Raw genomic sequence first — 21,741 nt, 5'->3', positions numbered from 1 at the left:
TGTAGGAGTCAGGGACATCAGTGAGTCCCTGAGATCTCACATTGAGCAAGAGGAGCATAACACGTGTTGGTGATCTCATGCCAATTTTACTCTTAAGTTTAATTTAGTCCTACTGTAATATCAAAAGGTAGATACATGATATGGAAAAAAATTGTACCATAATCTCTACATACCAGCACACAATAAAAAAAGAAAAACACTTACCTTATCAACACATGACAGTCTTCTTTTCTTTGGTCAGAGGAGAAGAGCAGGTGGGAGACACTAGATATGTAGTGTCTCAGGTTTAGGCCCACTGCCCAAATATAGCAGTTCGCTCACGTTCCAAGAGCACAATTCAACCACTCCCACTCGGCTCCGCTGCCGAAATGAAGAACCTACCTCCCAGCAGGCCCTTGGTCTTTGCTCTCACTACTCCCACTGCTGCTACTGCTGCCAAAAGATGCAAAAAATTTCTGGCAAAATGGTTTATATTTGCTCTTGAGATAACAAGGTGTCGAGCTGGATGAACACAGCAGGCCAAGCAGCATCATTGGAGCATAACAGCTGATGTTTCGGGGCTGGACCCTTCCTCAGAAATGAGGGAGGGGAAGTGCGTTCTGAAATAAATAGGGAGAGAGGGGGAGGCAGATAGAAGGTGGATAGAGGAGAAGATAGTTGGAGAGGAGACAGGCAGGTCAAAGAGCCGGGGGTGGAGCCAGTAACGGTGGGTGTAGGTGGGGAGGTAGGGAGGAGATCGCTCAGTCCGGGGAGGACAGGCAGGTCATGGGGGCGGGGTGAGGTCAGTAAGTTGGAAATGGGGGTGTGGCTTGAGGTGGGAGGAGGGTATACTTGGGAGGAAGGACAGGTTAGGGAGGCAGGGACGAGCTGGGTTGGTTTTGGGATGCAGTAGGGGGAGGGGAGGTTTAGAAGCTTGTAAATTCCACATTGATGCCTTTGGGCTTCAGGGTTCCCAGGCAGAATATCAGTTGCTGTTCCTGTGACCTTCGGGCGGCATCATTGTGGCACTGCAGCAGGCCCAGGATGGACATGTCGTCTGAGGAATGGGAGCGGGAGTTGAAATGGTTCACGACTGGGAGGTGCAGTTGTTTATTGCGAACTGAGCGTAGGTGTTCTGCAAAGCAGTCTCCCAGCCTCCGCTTGGTTTCCCCAATGTAGAGGAGGCCACAACGGGGACAGCAGATGCAGTATACCACATTGGCAGATGTGCAGGTGAACCTCTGCTTGATGTGGAAAGTCTTCTTGGGGCCTGGGATGGGGCTAAGGGAGGTGTGGGGGCAGTTATAGCACTTCCTGTGATTGCAGGGAAAAGTGCCGGGTGTGGTGGGGCTAGAGGGGAGTGTGCAGTGGACAAGGGAGTCATGGAGTGGTCCCTATGGTCTCCTTTCCACCTATCTTCTACTCTATCCATCTTCTATTCGCCTCCCCCTCTCTCTCGATTTATTTCAGAATCCCCTTCCCCTCCTCCATTTCTGAAGAAGGGTCTAGCCCTGAAACAAAGACAACAAAATGTGAGGCTGGATGAACACAGCAGGCCAAGCAGCATCTCAGGAGCACAAAAGCTGATGTTTCGGGCCTAGACCCTTCTGATGAAGGGTCTAGGCCCGAAACGTCAGCTTTTGTGCTCCTGAGATGCTGCTTGGCCTGCTGTGTTCATCCAGCCTCACATTTTGTTGTCTTGGATTCTCCAGCATCTGCAGTTCCCATTATCTCTAGCCCTGAAACGTCAGCTTTCCTGCTCCTCTGATGTTGCTTGGCCTGGTGTGTTCCTCCAGCTCTACACCTTGTTATCTCAAATTCTCCAGCATCAGCAGTTCCTACTACATCTGCACCTGTTTTTGTCCGTATCTTGCTGACTATCTTTACTCTGCATTTACTAACGTCCCATTCACACCTCATTCAAACACTTTTGTCTCTTTACTTCTGCATCACCTTCTTGATTTCTCAACATGAAACCTTCTGTCAGTGAAACTCTCCCGCCCTTCCCCCGCGCATGTCCTTTGTTCAACACCCCCCTTCCCCACCCATTCCTCACCGACCTGAACCATTCACCCAGTTTCAGAGACGACAGCAGACAAAAAAACATGCCGTTCGGCCCATCGAATCGGTGCTGGTCAAATACAGTCGTCAAACTATTCAAGTGTTATTTCCAGCATTTGATCCATAGCTGTGTATGTATTGGTATCACAAGTATACATTTAAATAGAAATTGCTGAAAAAAACTCAGCATGTCTGGTAGCATTTGCGGAGAGAACAGATCGAGGGCAGGAAAACTCGACCCGAAACACTAACTCTGATTTCTCTCCACAGATGCTGCCAGACCTGCAGAACTTTGTCAACAACTTCTGTTTCGTCTCTGATTTACACCAGCCTCAGTTCTTACGGTGTTTATTTTACACATCTAAACATTTCAGGAATGGTGTGACGGTTTCTACCTTTACCACACTTCCAGGCAGTGAGTTTCAGATTCCCCCCACGCGCCCCCACAATATTCTGAGTGAAAAAAAATCTTCACATCTCATCGAAACCGCCGACCCCTTACCATCAATTCACGTCCCCGATACTGATTCCACCACTAAGCTAAAAGATTCATTCTTGTTTATTCTATCTCCATCAAAAGTTATCCATCTCAATCATGTCGCCCCTCAGTCTACAACAAAAACAGAAGTTGCTGGAAAAGCTCAACAGGTCTGGCAGCACGTGTGGAGAAAAATTCAGAGTTAATGTTTCGGGTCCGATGATCCTTCCTCAGTCCATTCTGCTCTGAAGAAATTAATCCCAATCTCTGAGGGCGGTGTGGTTCCCTGTTGTTAGATTAGGTACAGTCATTCTTGGCAGAATGATCTGTCATTATCCCGAAATACTAAACCGCCTTCTGTGCACCTAAAGCAGCGCCGAGATTGACTACAGTCCCGCACCCGCCAGAACTCTCAGAGCCAGCAGCGTGTAACTGGGTTTGGGAGAAAGGGGATGAGAGAGAGTTGGCGATATAATCTAAAACACAGTGACCTACAGTTCACCTACATTACCGGGATTCGGACAGAGTTCTAAGCACTTAACAACTCGACTCCAGGGAAACATTCACCAAGAAAAGGCGGAGCAGAGACTGTTCTTGCGCTCAGAGATAATGGGAACTGCAGATGCTGGAGAATCCAAGATAACAACGTGTGAGGCTGGATGAACACAGTAGGCCAAGCAGCATCTCAGGAGCACAAAAACTGGCATTTCGGGCCCAGACCCCACATTAGAAATAGGGGAGGGGGAGAGGGTCCTGAAATGAATAGGGAGAGAGGGGGAGGCGGATGGGAGATGGATCGAGGAGAAGATAGGTGGAGAGGAGACAGACAAGTCAAAGGGGCGTTGATGGAACCCCTTTAGAGTGTAGCTGGGGAGGTAGGGAGGGGACAGGTCAAGGGGGTGGGACGAGGTTAGTAGGAAGGAAATGGGGATGCGGCTTGGGGTGGGAGGAGAGGATAGGTGAGAGGAAGAACAGGTTAGGGAAGCGGGGACGAACTGGGCTGGTTTTGGGATGCAGTAGGGGGAGGGGAGATTTTGAAGCCTGAGAAATCCACATTGATACCTTTGGGCTGCAGGGTTCCCAAGCGGAAAATCAGTTGCTGTTCCTGTAACCTTCGGGTGGCATCATTGTGGCACTGCAGGAGGCCCAGGATGGACATGTCGTCCGAGGAATGGGAGGGGGAGTTGAAATGGATATCTTGTGGGCAGTTTAGATATAGATTTCAATGTTGAGCACTCGAGGCTGTAAAGTGTCTAAGTGGCGAAAATAAAACAAAAAGAAAACGAGAGAAATATGCAACCAGACAGCAGAGCGAGATAAAAAAAACTTATTTGAAATGGTGAAATATAAATACTTCCTCTTTCAAGAGCACCTGCAGGAGGACTGAGACTCCGAAAGTTTGTGTTTTCAAATAAACCTGTTGGACCATAACCTGCTGTCATGTGGTTTTTGACCTTGTCCACCCCAGTCCAACTCCAGTACCTCCACATCATTGTTGGAGCAGCGGACAAGACCATCAATCAATTAGTCTAACCAATGGGCGTGAGCGGGAGGCGGGCCGGAGGACGGAGCAGGCAAAAGACTGGTTCTCCAACCAATGAGAAGGGAATGAGGGCGGGGCTGGAGGACCGAGCCGGTGCAGCTGGTCCTCCAAGCAATGGGGGGAGAGCGAGGGACGGGCCGAAGACACAGATGAGGCTGATCCTCCAAATAATGAGGGGCGGGATTGGAGGGCCGACTTGGAGCTGCCTGTCCTCCAACCAATGGGAGTGAGTGAGTAGAGATAATGGGAACTACAGATGCTGGAGATTAAGATAACACACTGTGAAGCTGGATGAACACAGCAGGCCAAGCAGCATCTCAGGAGCGCAAAAGCTGACGTTTCGGGAGTGAGTGAGGGACGGGACGAAGGTGCAGATGTGGCCGGTACTCCAAACAATGGGAAAGGAATGAGGGGCGGGGCTGGAGGACCGAGCTGGAGCGGCTGGTCCTCCAACCAACGGTAGAGGACGACGCACATTTTTGGGACAATTCAGCAGCTTTCATGACATCTTTCTCATCATACCAGCCACACAAATTTTCCAGTTTCATTCAGCTCCTGTGTGTTCTCCCATACATGTCTGTTTTTAAAAAATCAGATTAACATATTGCACGGATGTTAGAAGGATTTACAGGCGGCACGATATTGCAGTGTAATAAAGTGTGGAGGTGGATGAACACAGCAGGCCAAGCAGCATCTCAGGAGCACAAAAGCTGACGTTTCAGGCCTAGACCCTTTATTAGAGAGGGGGATGGGGAGAGGGAACTGGAATAAATAGGGCGAGAGGGGGAGGCGGACCGAAGATGGAGAGAAATGCAGTGGGAGAGACATTCCCTGAGGTTGGTCCGGAGGGAGGAGGATAACTTCTTCAGGTTAGGCATCCCTGGAAGAGGCTTTACAGTAAGGTTAAAATTGTATCAGAGATAATGGGAACTGCAGATGCTGGAGAATCCAAGATAACAAAGTGTGGAGCTAGATGAACACAGCAGGCCAAGCAGCATCTCAGGAGCACAATACCGTGATATTTCAGTGGTTTGTCGTTTGTTAGTCACGATGCCCAAGATAAGGTTAGATTCCGCCCTTGAGAGACTCTCTGAGTGGAGTTTGCACATTCACCCTGTGTCTACAGGTTCGGTGGATTGCCCATACTAAATCCACAGTGTCCGAGTCTGTGTAAATTAGGTGGATTAACCACCAGAAATGTAACGTTACGGGAAATAGAGTGGGGTGTGGTGAGTGTGGGTAGGATGCTGCCTAGCGGGTTGGTGCAGACTTGATGGGCCGAATAGCGTGCTTATGCATTGTAGAAATTTTAATGATTGGATGTGCTCTTGGGGAAATCGACCCAAATAGCACCTCAAAATCTGACCATCAGCCAATTGCTACTGCCTTGAATGTTGCTGAATTTGAACATAATGTATACTACATGTGGACAAGGATTCAGCCGATCACCATGCCTCCCAGAACATGAATACACTAACAAAGGTGGAAAACCATGGACACATGAAAAATCTGAACTTGGAATTCAGTGACACAGTCACACAGAGGGACTTCACCTACTCTGACTGCAGGAAGAGAGACACACAGTTAACCTATCCCTTGACACACCAACTTGTTCACGTGGGGAAGAGATCATTCAGGTATTGTTACTGTAGGACTGGACACAAGTGCTATCATGCTGGGAGAGAGCTACCTGTGACATCAAGGCAACATTAGATGAAATGTCACATTAAGGAGCAAAATTAGAATCAATGTGAAAAGATTCCACTGGTTGGAGCCATTCATAGCACAAAGTGATGGTTATGGAATCCAATAATCTTAGCCCTAGGACATGATTGCAGGAATTCCTCTGGGTGGTGTGTAACGCCCAAACATCTTCAGCTACTGTATCAATGACCATACTGCTGGCGAAAGGTCAGAAACGGGGTTATTTCCTGATGATTGTACAATGTTCAACACTGTTCACTTCTCCTCAGTCACTAAAATGGCCTATATTCATATGGAGCAAATCTGTGACAAGATCCAATTTTGGACTGATTACAAACAATTGGCAGGGAATGATTATCTGTAACAGGAGAGAATCTAAACTTCTTGTATTGACATTCAAGGGCATTTTCATCATTGCATCCTCCCCACTATCAAACATCTCATCGTTTTCATCAGCCAGATCCTGAACTGCACCAGCTGTATAAACTCTGACTTTTAGAGGGCAGAGGCTAGGAAACATGCAGTAACTCCTCAAAGCCTGCCCACAGTCTGCCAAGTACAAGTCTGAAATGTGATGGAATAGTCCCCACTTGCCTGGATTAGGACAGCTCCAAATATGCAAAGATATTCAACTCCATCCAGGACAAAGCAGGCTGTACTGTAATCTGAGTACACAAATTATGATATTCAATAAGGGAATTAGATTGTTAGCTGTATAGGAACAATGTACAAGTTTAGAGACAGAGAAGGCAGGACATGGGCGCTAGGTGAGATTCTCATTCCAAAAGCTGGTGCAGACACAATGGTCAAACGGCTTACTTGTGTGCTGCATCAATCCTATGACCACGGGTGGACAACAGCAACAGTTTGTACCACCAACATGCACTGAAGCAAATTCCCCAGGTTCGTTCAGTGCCACTTCCCTAAACCACAATCTCTACCACCTAGAAGCAGGCACATGGGGACAGCACGCTTTGGAGTTCTCCATCAATTTGCATGCTATCCTGCCTGGAACTGTATCATCGTTCCATCAGTATAACAAGGTGAAAATCCTGAAACTGCTTTGCAGCAATGTATATTTGTTTATGCCACAAGGATGACAGCAGTTCAAGAAGGCATCTGTCACCTTGTCCAGGGCAATTAGGGATGGACAATAAATACTGGACTGGACAGCAAAGGATGTCAAGAATAAATAAATAAAACAATTAGTGTTCTTTCTAAAGCTTACATTGCTTCCTAAATTGGGGCCATTTGTTTTACAAACTCACATAACAGCTGATCATGGGAAAATCATGAATGAATGGCCACCGTTTCAGATGAGACTCCTTCAGAATGAACACTTCCCATCACTGCCTGAACTTCCTCACCCTGTGTACTGTCATTGCTTCAACCACTGATTGCATGTTGACTTCATCCGTTGCACATCCATCTAATGGCTCCCAGCCTGGATTGACATTCAGCATTTTCTAACATATGGGGCGAGGGGTGGTCTTATGCCTTGTGTCCAGTCACGTTTCATCTGAACGAAACTTATCTCACTTAAACATGTGCTGTTCTGCAAATTCATCAGTGTTGTTTTCACTAATGTCCCTCTGTTCATTGGCATAGAAGCTTCAAAATTTACCTTTTTGGTTTTATCTACAGGGAGTCTCCACAAAACCAACAAAATGCCAAGATGTCTGTAACTTAGCATCTTTCCTATTCTCCTTTCTATTTTCGGAGTCATCTTTTTATACTTTATTTCAAAGGCAAGATTCTAAATCACATTTAATATTGGCTTCTAATCATTAAAAAATCAAAGATGTACTGCTGAAATTCAAAGATCCTCAGACAACACCTTCCAAACGCACAATCATTTCCATCGAGAAAGATAGGAGCAGCGGCTGCATTGGAACACCACGTTCTGTAAAGTAATCTCCAAGACACTCACCATTCTGACTTGGAAATATATCACTGCTCCTTCACTGTTGTTAGGTCAAAATCCTGGAAGTCTCGTTCTAACAGCATTGCAGGTCAACCGGTAGCACATGGACTGCAGTAGTTTAAGGCAACTCACCATCACATTCTCAAGAGCAATTTGGGATAAGCAATAAATGCTGACCAGCCAGTGAGACCCCTGTCCCAAAAGAGAAGAAATAAAAATCTTGATGACATAACAAAATTACAGTATTAAACCAGTGAAAGGGCAATCTGGCTCTCAAGATATTAGAATGACCAAGGGTTGGTGGTGGTTCCAATCTTTACAATTTGTATCTCTATTTAAAGAGGAAATGGAAGAATTTGTCAATCCCATCATGCACACACTAGGTTGATTCCAATTCATAGTTCAGATGCTTCCTATTGCTTCTACCAGTGCACCATCTAGGTTTCTGAACAGGTACAGACAGGTCACTCAAATCCTTGGCTCTCATGCACAGATGTTTTTGGTCTCGACTGAGAGTGTCAGAGCTCCTGAAGGTTCCCGTAAAGACATTCCACCTCTACCTTCAGATGGCCAGTCATCACTATCACGAGTCAGGATGCTGTGGTGGGAGATGGAAGTAATGTTTTTATATTCAATTGGTTTGGTAGTGGGAAAAAGCTATGATCCCTGTGTCCTCCAACACTCCTCCCCGGAGCAGAGTCACCTCATTGTCCACATTCTTCTGCAGATCAGTTTGGAGGAGATCAGTGATGTTTTGTAAGGGCATGGACACACTGTTATCCTAAGGCAGCAGGCACCTTTTCAACAGACAGTTCCACAATGATAACAGAAAGTCTCTGGAACCTCCTCTATTGTTAAGACCCAGTGAGCTCCCTGCACTCTTCCAATTACATTTTCCACACATGCATTCCAAATCCCTCTTGCAAATGCCACATTCACCATTGGTACCTGTGTTTTCAGCTGCTGAGGCCACAAGCTCTGGAATTCCCACCTTAAACATTCCTAATCTTGTTTAAAAAATGCAAGATAAAATAGACTTCTTTATTTAACGTTTCAATCACCTGCAAAATACTTCAGAACGATAAACATCTAAAAGATTCACAGGAACGTACAAGATAGGAACAGAAGGCCGCCAGTCGGCCCTTTGACTTCTCCACCATTATGATCATGGCTGATTGCCCAACTCAGTAACCTAATCCTGCTTTTTCCCCATAACCTTTGACACCATTCACCCCAAGTACTATATCTAGTCACCTCCTGAATATATTCAGTGTTTTGGCATCAACTTCCAGCCGTAAAGAATTCCACAGGCTCATCACTCTTCAGGTGAAGAAATGCGTCCTCATCTGCATCGTAAATGGTCTACTCTGAATCCTTGGGACTGCTGCCTCTGGTTTCAGTCACACCAACCATCAAAACACCCTCGCTGCATCTACTCTGTCTAGTCCTGTTACGAATTTTAAACATCTCAAAAAGATTCCCCCTCATTTGTCTGAACTCCAGCGAAAAAAATCCCAGCCTCGTCAATCTCTCCTCATATGTCAGTCCTGCCATCCTCGGAATCAGCCTGAAAAACCTTCACTGCACTCCCTCAAGAGAAAGAGCGGCCAAAACTGTACACAATATTCTAGGTTTACAGCCAGTCAGGTAGTAATCTCTATCAATGGATATGTTAAAACCAACACAGTGGCTTTGGATGATGTCACCAAGATGCAAATAGGAGCAGCCAGGGTTACATCCTTGGCAGGGGGGGAACCAAGTTCTAGATCTTTGGGGAGAAAACGGAATTTGGAGGGGACGTCAAGGTTGGTTTTCAAAAGAAGGATTCAGAGATGAGAGTGACTATAACAGACATAAGCAAGAATTGTTAGTAATATCAGCAAACCGACATCTCCCCAAGGCCTCCTGCTTGTTCCACAACAACCAGCAGCAGACCCTGTTCTCCTGAGCGATCTTGAGCACCATGTGCCTGCTGCTGCCCAGGGAGCTGGCTAAAATCGAGGGCACCAAAGTGGTCACCTCATACACCAGCTCCAAGTAGGACTGTCTCTTTTAAGATCAACTGACAAAACAAAAGGTGAAGATGGAATGCTCAGCAATTAACTGGAAAGTCAAATGACTAGGTGGTGGGTCTCATTGAATGTGAAGAGCTCTGAAGCCAGGAGAGGGCTTAGACAAGATGGAACTTCAGAGACAGTTTCAGGGAAATGAGGGACATGGAAGAGACAGATAATCAGACTGTCTCAATCTGAAAGACAAAGCAGCTCCATGAGCTCCCCACAAGATGGAGTGATAGGAAGGGCAAAAACTTCAAAAGAAAGTGCTAAAACCATTAGGAAGCTTCAGCAGGCCATGTGTTTCCCACAAATGTGACATAATTTTCTTTTTGACTCTTCATTAACACCTATAACTAGGCTGGAATTTATAAAGATCAGTAGTAAAAAAAGACAACATTGAACATAGTTGTGTCCTGGATGCGATTAACAACAAAACAACTCCTGCAGTCAAAAATAGATCACTTTAAAGAGTACTAACATACATGAGAGATTTTAAAAAGTGGATTTATTTCACTTTCATCCAGATGTTCTGGCAGAGAGGGAGGAACATGAGGAAGTGGCGATTTATTCACAGCGAAAACCAGTCACTGTCAATGCTCATGAACTCGCTGGTGTTTTCGCAGGCTGGATTTCACAGTGAATCCCTTTCCACAGTCAGTGCAGGTGTACGGCCTCTCTCCTGTGTGAGATCGCTGGTGGGCAGTGAGTTGGGTTGACCACTTGAACCCAGCCCCACAGTGAGAGCATTTGAACGGCTTCTCATCACTATGAACACGTTGATGTGACATCAGGTCCCCAGACCTTTTAAAACACTTCTCACATTCTGGGCATTGAAAAGGTCTCTCCTCTGTGTGAAGTTGCTGGTGTTTAAGCAGGTTGGATTTCTGAGCAAATCCCTTCCCACACTCAGTGCAGCTGTACGGTCTCTCCCCAGTATGCGTTCGCTGGTGTACAGTGAGTTGGAATGACCGCCTGAACCCAGTCCCACAGTGAGAGCACCTGAACGGTCTCTCGTCGGTGTGAACACGTTGATGCAACATCAGGTCCCCAGATCTTTTATAGCATGTCCCACAGTCTGGGCATTTATAAGGTCTGTCCTTTGTGTGAACTTGCTGGTGTTTCAGTAGGGTGGATTTCCGAGCAAATGTCTTCCCACATTCTGAGCAGGTGAACGGTCTCTCCCCTGTGTGAATCCGCTGGTGTTCAATGAGGTCAGATGATTGCTTGAATCCAGACCCACAGTGAGAGCAACGGAAGGGTCTCTCACCAGTGTGAACACGTTGATGCAGCTTCAGGGCGCCAGAGCTTTTGTAGCATGTCCCACAGTACGAGCATTTAAACAGTCTGCCATCTGTGTGAACTTGCTGGTGTTTCAGCAGGGTGGACGTTTGCGTGAATCCTTTCCCACAGTCAGAACAGACGAATGGCCTCTCCCCAATGTGACTGTATTCATGCTGCAACAGGGCAGATGATCTGCTGAAGCCTTGTCCACACATACAACACGTGTACAGTTTCTCCCCACTGCGAATGGTGTTTTTCCCTTCCACTTTCAAAATCAAATGATTTGTGTTATGATAAACTGGGTGACTCCATCAGATCCCGAAGTGATGTTTGATTTCAAGTCCCCCCACTGTAAATCTTCTTCAAATACCCTGTGAAATTAGGTAAAAATAGAAAAAAAAACACAGGAGTGAGAGAGAAACCAAAAAAATTCAAAAAAGTAAGATCAGAAGATGTGGAGCAGAAGTAGGTAATTCAACCCAGCAAGTATGCTCTTGCCATTCAATGAGATCAGGATTGATCTGATAATCCTCAATTCCACTTTCCTGCCTTACCCCGTCATCTTTGTTTCATTTTGTGATTAAAAATCTGTTTAGCTCAGCCTTGAATACACTGAGCAGTCCAGCCTCTGCAGTAAGGAATTCCACAAATTCAGTAACCTGTACCCCTCCCTCAGAGAGAAGAACTTGCTTGGCCTGCTGTGTTCATCCAACTCCACACTTTGTTATCATATTATTCCAGGTGTCCTGTACAGTTTTGGCATATTCTCTATTTTTACACCCCATTCCCTTTAAAATAAAGGCCAACAGGCTATTTATCTTTCTGATTACCTGCTGAATTTGGGTGCTAGCTTTTCGTCTTTCAAGCACGAGGACCCACAATTCTGTCTGTGCTGCAGCTTTCTGCACTGTTTTTTCTTCACTTATTTAATATTCACCTCTTAGTCTTCCTGCAAAAATCCATAAACCTCAATATTTCCCGCATTATATTCCATTGACTGAGTTTTGTCGACTTACATAACCTGTCTCTATCCCTCTGCAGTCTCGAGTTGTCACTACTTGCCTCCATGTATCATGTGTCATTAGGGAAACCTCCGAAACCAGCCACTTCCACCAAGATGACTAATGTGGCCTCTACAGGAGACATTGTTTACTTGGATTTAATAATAAAGTCTTAGACAAGAGTTGCATGATAGACTAATTAGTAAAGGTAGATTACAGAGGTTTCAGAATGAGCTTGCAAATTGGATTCAAAATTTGCAAAATGACAAGAGACAGTGCGGTGGTGGAGGAGCATTGTTTTTCAGACTGGAGGACTGTGACGAGCAGTGTTCCACAGGGATGGGTGTTGGGCCCACTTTTGTTTGTCATTTATGTCAATAATTTAGATGAGACAGTGAAGACGATTATCGAAGATTACAAAGATCTTGCTCAAATTGGGTTTAGGGTCTGGGTAGAGGCGGATAGAGTTTAATTTGAATAAACGCAAGGTATTTCATTTTGGCAAAACAAACAAGGGGAACAGGACTTATACAATTAAAAGTAGTTTTTTGGGTAGTGCTGTAGAACCGAGACACTTCAGGGTTCAGTTATCTAACATGTGAAGTTTACATCACACGTAGACAGGGCGGTTAAGAATGTATTTAGTATGCTTACCTTCATTGCTCAGGTCTTTTGCGTGCAGGAGTTGGTATGTCATGTGCGATTGTCTTGGATGTTGGTGAGGCCTCTTCTGGAGTACTGTGTCCAATTCTGGTTGCCTTGTTAAAGGAAGAATTTTATTTAAGCTGGTGAGTGTTCAGAAAAGATTAACCAGGATACTGCTAGGAATGGAGCGACTGAGTTATAAGGAGAGGCTGGATAGGCTGGGACTTACTTCACAGGAGCATAGGCGGTTGAGGTTGAACTAATAGAGGTTTATACATGGTGGGGGGGGGGGAAATAAGGTGAATGGAAGGTTCCGCCCCCGCTAGGGTGGGGTATTACAAGACTAGGGGTCATATTTTTAAAGTGAGAGGAGAAAGACTTTAACAAATGGCGTGAGCAGCATCTTTTGTAATGAGTGGTTCATGTGTGGAGTGAACTTCCAGAGGAAGTGATAGATGCGGCTCCTGTTACAGTTACAAATGTTTAAAAGACATTTGGATAAGTACATGGATAAGATGTTTGCAGAGATATGTGCACATGCAGGCAGGTGGGACTACTTTAGCTTCAGAACTGGTCAGCATGGACTGGTTGGACCGACGGGTTTATTCCTGTTCTGTCTGACTCTAAGTGATTGAAACTTACAAAATACTGAGAGGCTTGGATAGGTAGACATGGAGACAATTTTTCGACAAGCAGGAGAAACTTGAACCCGAGGGTACTGCCTTGCAGCAAAGGGCTGACCCTTTAGAATTGAGATGAGGAGGAATTTCTTCAGCCAGTGGGTGCTGATTCTGTGGAACTCATTGCTGTTGAGGGCTGTGGAAGCCAAGTCAGAGTGTACTTATGACAGAGATAGATAGATTTTTGATTGGTAAGGGGATCAACCGTTATGGGAGAAGGCAGGAGAATGGGGTTGAGAAACCGATCAGTCGCGCTCAAATGGTGGAGCAGACTCTATGGGCCAAATAGCCTCATTCAGCTCCTATACCTTGTGCCTGTTAAATAGTTAAAAGGCATTTGGATGAATACATGGATAGGAAATGTTTAGAAGGATATGGGCCAAGTGCAGGGAAATGGGGTTAGTGTGGATGGGCATTTGATCAGCATGGATCTGTTTAGCCCTGTTTGCAGGCAGGGCCTGTCTCCATGTCATAGGACTTTGTGACTCAAGAACCCAGAAGGAACACAGGCCATCCTCAACTGCCTACTGTTGAATGGTCGGACGTGGGTTACCCCAATTGGCTAGCTGGCTGGTTTGTGATGCAGAGTGACGCCAATAGCATGTACTCAATACCTTAACTGGCTGAGGTCACCACGAAGGTCCTACCATCTTAATCTTGTCCCTTGCCTGAGGTATGGTGATCCTCAGGTTAAAGCACCATTTGCTCATTCGCTCTCTCTCTCTCTCTCGTAAGTGAGAGCGCAGTCCAATGGTCTTCTGGGACTCTGGCAACTTCTAATTTTAAAATTTTAATTGTGTAATGAGAAGGAAATAATTAGTAATCTAGCTGTGAAGTCTCTTATGTGTGAGTGAAGAAATCAGTGATAGAACTTGTCATTAAGATGGAGAGTGACAGAGTTGATTCTGAGTCGAGGGACCAAAATCTCAATCAAGGTAATTGGGATGGTATGACGCACAGGCAGGCTACGATAAATTGGGAACATAACTCAAAAGGGACGACAAACATTTAAATAGCATTTTGCAGTACTGCAACTGTTCCTCATTCCTGTCTGGTGCAAAATAAAGTGGGAAAGGTGACCCTGCCATGGCTAACAAGGGGTATTAGGGGTAGTACTGGATCCACGGGAGAGGAATACAAATGGGCTCAAAACAGCAGCACACCTGAAGACTGGGAGCAGTTCAAATTTTAGCAGAAGACGACTAAGGGATTGATTCAGAGGGGAACAATAAAGTCTAAGTTAAGCTTGCAGGGGACATACAGATTGATTCTAAAAGCTCCTAAAGCTATAACAAAGAAAGAAAAAAAAAAATCAATGAAAATAGATCCCTTACAATCAGAAACAGGAGGACATTATGAGGTGGAATAAAGAGATGGACAGACCAATTAACTGTAAATGTTGGCTCTGTCAAAGAATGACACAAATAACATCCCTAAAATGCTGGAGAGGAACTGAAGGAAATCACGGCTAGTGGAGAAACACTGTTGTAAAAATTGACAGGATCAAACACTAACAAATCCCCAGCAGCTGGTAATCTGCACCCCAGTGTACTTAACAAAGTGGCCCAAGATAGAGTGGATGCATTCAGAAACAAGTGTCTTGATTCTAAATACAGGAAACTGATGGACATCCTTCAAGATTCTATAGGCTCTGTAACAGTTCCTCTGAATTGGAAGGTAGTAATTGGAAGGCTAATGTAACCCCACTATTTAATAAAGCAGGTAGAGAAAAAGCATTGAATCATAAATAAGGCATAGAGCCGGATGAACACAACAGGCCAAGCAGCGGGAAAGCTGACGTTTCAGGCCTAGACCTGTCAGCTTTTCTGCTCTTCTGATGTTGCTTGGCCTCCTGTGTTCATCCAACTCTATACCTTGTTATCTCAGATGTTCCTGCATCTGCAGTTCCTACTGTCTCTGAATCATAGACCTGTTAGCCTAACACTGGAAAACAGTGACAATATTGGACAGTCAGCCAGCCAGCATGGATTTCGGAAAAGGAAATGAGAAACGACACCTAGTGTCCATGTACACAAGTCACTGAAATTAAGCAGCGAGATGCAGCAGGAGGTGAAGAAGGCAAATGATAATAGTGAGAGGATTTCAGTACAGGAGCAGGGACATCTTGCTGAAATTGTACAGGGTCTTGGTGAGACCAAAGCTGGAGTATTGTGTGCAGATTTGGAATGTGGATCTGACGTAGGATTTTCTGGCTATGGAGACTGTACAACAAAGGTTTACCAGATGACTCCTGGGATGACAGGACCGACATAAGGGCAGAATGGATTGGTTAGGACAAAATTCACTGGACTTTAGAAGAATGAGGGAGGATGTCACTGAAACCAATAAATTATAACAGGACTAACAAAGTAAAGGCAGTAACGCTGCTCTCAATGAACAGGGAGTCGAGAATCGGGGAGTCACACACTAAGGAAATGGGGTAGGCCGTTTACAACTGATTTGAGGGAAGTTTTCTTTTCTCAGGGACTGGTGAGCCTGTGAAATTTGCTGCCACAGAAAGCAGTTAAGACCAAAACATTGAATGTTTCTGAGAAGAAAATAGATATAGCTCTGAGGGCTAAATGCTTCAAAGGGTATGGGTCTAAAGTGGGAACAGGTTGCTGAGTGGGATGATCAGCCATTACTGAATGCAATAAAAGGCCTACTCCTGTTCCTATGTATTTTTGTTTCTATTCTGTAAAAGGTGGGATATACAATAAAAGGATTATAACTGACACAAGTGTCAGCACTACCTTATCACTACCAGAAAAAAAAAATTCTGTAATTCCTTACCGAGCAGCAGTCGCGGAGCAGCTTCACCACACGGACTGTAGCAGTTCAAGGTGGTCAAGGAGACGCAGAGCAATTTTCAAAGCTTCTGGAGTGGCTGCTCTGTCTCTCGTTTTCTTTGCAGTTCTCAAAGTGTTGAATGTTCTGAGAAAAGCAACACAGTATGTAGGAAAAAAGAAAATATCTTTGTGAAGATTCATGATGCCGGGGGAAGGGACGTTTAGAATTGGAGTGGGGGGAAGAAGGGAAGCAATGAGAGTGGCAGGGAAAAAAATGGCCCCAATTCCCACTCCACTCAGTTGTCTCTCTCCATTCCCTGCTCCAATGCTTTCACATTGGCAGCCAGCTCAGGTGACAAAAATGTGCATGTGGATACTTTCCCATCAATCTTAGTCACTCGTACATGTACAAGCATTTTCCAACATACTGCACGTTCTGCTGACAGCAATTTCTCAGCCCCATTCACACCAAAGACAGATAAACAAACTGTCAAGGGATAAATTATAAAAGCAAAAACAAATCTGACCAGATGGCTTTAGTAGCTTCCATGATGCACTATTTAACAGATACAGATAATTGTCAAGGCTTCACGCTGTGGCATCCACCACCAAACAAACACATTTACTCGGAAAGCCCCAGTTCATAAACTCTAGCCCTTCCTTCTGTTTGATCATGTTCTCTCACAGACTTGCTTGCACCAGTTCGCAGATACTGACCTCATTAATGGCCAAAAGTGTGGGCAAAGTTTCTGATCAAGAACCAACCTGCAATTAACTTCCAGGTCTTGCCACACAAACCATCAACAGCTTTATTCTTTTGAACACAAGCTGCTGCCCACAGCCCAGAGGTCACCTTCCAGCTCTCCAATTCGAAGCAAAAATGTCTTCAAAAACAAAACAGCAGGGTTCTAACACAGTCCACAAAAGATTCAGTCAGGCATCCAATTACTAAGACACCTGTGGGTTTACTGGGGTTTTTTGGAGTCGGATTCTGGTGGTATTGCTGCTTTTTATCACATCCAACTTCATATTGCACATTTACCGCAGTAAACCCTCCAACCGGGAGTAATCAAACAAAACTGCAGAGACCCAGATGGAGACGGAAGAGAGGGGAGTGGAGGAAAGACTGAGGGAGATCAGGAACCAGGGACCCCGCCCACCCACCTGAACATCAACACGCTAACTACGCCTGTGCATTATCACCGCCTACGGAACCCAGACGGTAACCTTTCCGAGTGGCCCTGGTTCTGGGAAGTAGCCCGAGTGTCTTGGCAACTTATATCGCAGCACCAGAAAACCCATGTTTGGGGCTTAAGACCGAGCCTGAGCAACTGCAACTCCTTTTTGCTGGACAATGCGCTGAACGCTGGTCGTCCCTTTAAACTTCATTTATCACATCTGGATGTGACAGACAAACGTTTCTTCCAATTCCCCGGTCCCCAACACCTCATTTTTACCATGGACATCCAGTCCCTGTACAACTGTATTCCCCATGCAGATGGCTTAAAGGCCCCCTGTTTCTTCCCGTCCAGCAGGCCTGACCAGTCCCCCTCCACTGACACCCTCACCCGCCTAGCCGAACTCGTCCTCACTCTCAACTGCTCTTTCAATTCCTCCCACTTCCTACAGACAAAGGGGGTGGCCACGGGCATCCACACGGGCCCAAGCTATGCCTGCCTCTCAGCAGGTTACGTGGAACAATCCCTCTTCCACACCTACACTGGCCACAAACCTCTTACGAGACCCACAAGGAGCTCGAACAGTTCACCCACTTAATTAACACCATCCACCCAACACTTCCGCCATCTGCAATCCGACCTCACCACGAAAGACATTTTTCCCTGCACACCCTCACCACACTCCCCTCCAACCCCACCACACCTGGCACATTTCCCTGCAACCGCAGGAAGTGCTACACCTGCCCCCACACCTCTTCCCTCACCCCATCGCAGGCCCCAAGGAGATTTTCCACATCAAGCAGAGGTTCACCTGCACATCTGCCAATGTGGTATACTGCATCTGCTGTACCCGTTGTGGCCTTCTCTACATTGGGGAAACCAAGTGGAGGCTTGGGGACTGCTTTGCAGAACACCTATGCTCAGTTCACAATAAACAACTGCACCTCCCAGTCACGAACCATTTCAACTTCCCCTCCCATTCCTCAGACGACATGCCCATCCTGGGCCTCCTGCAGTGCTACCCAAAGGTGGCAGGAACAGCAACTCATATTTCGCTTGGGAAACCTGCAGCCCAATGTAGATTTCACAAGCTTCAAAACCTCCCCTCCCCCAACTGCATCCCAAAAACAGCCCCTCCCACCTAAAGCCCCACCCCCACTTCCTACCTACTAACCTCAACCCGACCCCTTGACCTGACAGGCCAAGAAGCATCTCAGGGGCACAAAAGCTGACGTTTCGGGCCAAGACTGAGATGCTGCTTGACCTACTGTGTTCATCCAGCCACACATTTTGTTATCTTGAATTCTCCAGCATCTGCAGTTCTCATTATCTCTATCCTTTGACCTGTCCGTCCTTCCTGGACTGACCTATCCCCTCCCCACCGACACTCACCTTTACTGGCTCCATCCCGCCCCTCATTTGTCCATCTCCTCTCCACCTATCTTCTTCTCTCTCCACTTCGATCCGCCACCCCCTATTTATTTCAAATCCCTCTTCCCATCCGCCATTTCTGATGAAGGGTCTAGGCACGAAACGTCAGCTTTTGTGCTGCTTGGCATGCTGTATTCATCCAGCCCCATACCTTGTTATATGATAATAAAATGTGAGGCTGGATGAACACAGCAGGCCAAGCAGCATCTCAGGAGCACAAAAGCTGACGATTCGGGCCTAAACCCTTCATCAGAGAGGGGGATGGGGAGAGGGAACTGGAATAAATAGGGAGAGAGGGGGAGGCGGACCGAAGATGGAGAGTAAAGAAGATAGGTGGAGAGAGTATAGGTGGGGAGGTAGGGAGGGGATAGGTCAGTCCAGGGAAGACGGACAGGTCAAGGAGGTGGGATGAGGTTAGTAGGTAGCTGGGGGTGCGGCTTGGGGTGGGAGGAAGGGATGGGTGAGAGGAAGAACCGGTTAGGGAGGCAGAGACAGGTTGGACTGGTTTTGGGATGCAGTGGGTGGGGGGGGAAGAGCTGGGCTAGTTGTGTGGTGCAGTGGGGGGAGGGGACGAACTACGCTGGTTTAGGGATGCAGTAGGGGAAGGGGAGATTTTGAAACTGGTGAAGTCCACATTGATACCATATGGCTGCAGGGTTCCCAGGCGGAATATGAGTTGCTGTTCCTGCAACCTTCGGGTGGCATCATTGTGGCACTGCAGAAGGCCCATGATGGACATGTCATCTAGAGAATGGGAGGGGGAGTGGAAATGGTTTGCGACTGGGAGGTGCAGTTGTTTGTTGCGGACTGAGCGGAGGTGTTCTGCAAAGCGGTCCCCAAGCCTCCGCTTGGTTTCCCCAATGTAGAGGAAGCCGCACCGGGTACAGTGGATGCAGTATACCACATTGGCAGATGTGTAGGTGAACCTCTGCTTAATGTGGAATGTCATCTTGGGACCTGGGATAGGGGTGAGGGAGGAGGTGTGGGGACAAGTGTAGCATTTCCTGCGGCTGCAGGGGAAGGTGCCGGGTGTGGTGGGGTTGGAGGGCAGTGTGGAGCGAACAAGGGAGTCATGGAGAGAATGGTCTCTCCGGAAAGCAGACAGGGGAGGGGATGGAAAAATGTCTTGGGTGGTGGGGTCAGATTGTAAATGGTAGAAGTGTCGGAGGATGATGCGTTGTATCCGGAGGTTGGTAGGGTGGTGTGTGAGAACGAGGGGGATCCTCTTAGGGCGGTTGTGGCGGGGGCGGGGTGTGAGGGATGTGTTGCGGGAAATACGGGAGACGTGGTCAAGGGCGTTCTCGATCACTGTGGGGGGAAAGTTGCGGTCCTTAAAGAACTTGGACATCTGGGATGTGCGGGAGTGGAATGTCTTATCGTGGGAGCAGATGCGGCGGAGGCGGAGGAATTGGGAATAGGGGATGGACACCACCCTACCAACCTCCGGATACAACGCATCATCCTCCGACACTTCCGCCATTTACAATCCGACCCCACCACCCAAGACATTTTTCCATCCCCTCCCCTGTCTGCTTTCCGGAGAAACCACTCTCTCCGTGACTCCCTTGTTCGCTCCACACTGCCCTCCAACCCCACCACACCCGGCACCTTCCCCTGCAACCGCAGAAAATGCTACACTTGTCCCCACTCCTCCTCCCTCACCCCTATGCCAGGCCCCAAGATGACATTCCACATTAAGCAGAGGTTCACCTGCACATCTGCGAATGTGGTATACTGCATCCACTGTACCCGGTGCGGCTTCCTCTACATTGGGGAAACCAAGCGGAGGCTTGGGGACTGCTTTGCAGAACACCTCCGCTCAGTTCGCAACAAACAACTGCACCTCCCAGTCGCAAACCATTTCCACTCCCCCTCCCATTCTCTAGATGACATGTCCATCATGGGCCTCCTGCAGTGCCACAATGATGCCACCCGAAGGTTGCAGGAACAGCAACTCATATTCTGCCTGGGAAGCCTGCAGCCATATGGTATCAATATGGACTTCACCAGTTTCAAAATCTCCCCTTCCCCTACTGCATCCCTAAACCAGCCTAGTTCGTCCCCTCCCCCCACTGCACCACAAAACCAGCCCAGCTCTTCCCCCCCACCCACTGCATCCCAAAACCAGTCCAACCTGTCTCTGCCTCCCTAACCGGTTCTTCCTCTCACCCATCCCTTCCTCCCACCCCAAGCCGCACCCCCATCTCCTACCTACTAACCTCATCCCACCGCCTTGACCTGTCCGTCTTCCCTGGACTGACCTATCCCCTCCCTACCTCCCCACCTATACTCTCTCCACCTATCTTCTTTACTCTCCATCTTCGGTCCGCCTCCCCCTCTCTCCCTATTTATTCCAGTTCCCTCTCCCCATCCCCCTCTCTGGTGAAGTGTCTAGGCCCGAAACGTCAGCTTTTGTGCTCCTGAGATGCTGCTTGGCCTGCTGTGTTCATCCAGCCTCACGTTTTATTATCTTGGAATTCTCCAGCATTTGCAGTTCCCATTATCTCCCATACCTTGTTATCTCGGATTCCCCAGCATCAGCAGTTCCAATCATCTCTGAGAGACACGTTTCTGTTCAGAGATCGCTCGCGGTGCACATAGTCGCTATTCACTGTACGCGTTCTCCAACACCCGCCGCTCCGATTGATGGTCGTCTGGAAAGAAAGGGGCTGGGCTCGAGCCAGGAGCCAGCCCCGCCGATTCTCCAACCAGAGGAGGAGAGGCGGAGCTGGCGTTCTGACCAATCAAAGAATGGGCGCGAACAAAAAACCGGCATTTCTGGAAAAGCTCAGCAAATGTGGCAGCGTCTGTGATAATAAAAAGTTCAGAATTAACGTTTCGGGTCCAGTGATCCTTTCTCGGAACTGAATGGGCACGGGTTTGCCCTCCAAACTGTAGGGGAGTAAGTGGGCGGGGCTAGTGGGTGGGTCCGTGGAGCCTGAGTAGTGTTTCAGACTGGGGTTTTTTTTTCCGTATGTTCTCGTACAGGC

The 21,741-nt window shown here is 47.1% G+C and overlaps 1 protein-coding gene across 2 annotated transcripts; it reads right to left on the bottom strand.

Moving 5' to 3' along the window:
- Positions 1-10,233: 10,233 nt before the first annotated feature.
- Positions 10,234-21,413, bottom strand: LOC125454207 (zinc finger protein 239-like). Of its 2 annotated transcripts, XM_048534739.1 has the most exons (4): positions 21,265-21,413; positions 16,147-16,287; positions 12,683-12,786; positions 10,234-11,398 (listed from the first exon to the last, which is right to left on the bottom strand). In XM_048534739.1, the coding sequence occupies exon 4, from the start codon at positions 11,240-11,242 to the stop codon at positions 10,337-10,339; it is 906 nt and encodes a 301-aa protein (XP_048390696.1). In that variant the 5' UTR covers positions 11,243-11,398; positions 12,683-12,786; positions 16,147-16,287; positions 21,265-21,413; the 3' UTR covers positions 10,234-10,336. The 2 variants fall into 2 exon arrangements, with proteins under 2 accessions (XP_048390696.1, XP_048390697.1); XM_048534740.1 differs by lacking the exon at positions 12,683-12,786.
- Positions 21,414-21,741: the final 328 nt, after the last annotated feature.

This window comes from Stegostoma tigrinum, chromosome 7, assembly GCF_030684315.1.
Source record: "Stegostoma tigrinum isolate sSteTig4 chromosome 7, sSteTig4.hap1, whole genome shotgun sequence".
NCBI lineage: Eukaryota > Metazoa > Chordata > Chondrichthyes > Orectolobiformes > Stegostomatidae > Stegostoma > Stegostoma tigrinum.
This window is presented reverse-complemented; position numbering and strand designations above follow the sequence as displayed.

What these genes read in the sequence shown, in the direction of transcription:
- LOC125454207 (XM_048534739.1), bottom strand. Translation starts at nt 11,242, where the DNA reads ATGTGTGGACAAGGCTTCAGCAGATCATCTGCCCTGTTGCAGCATGAA.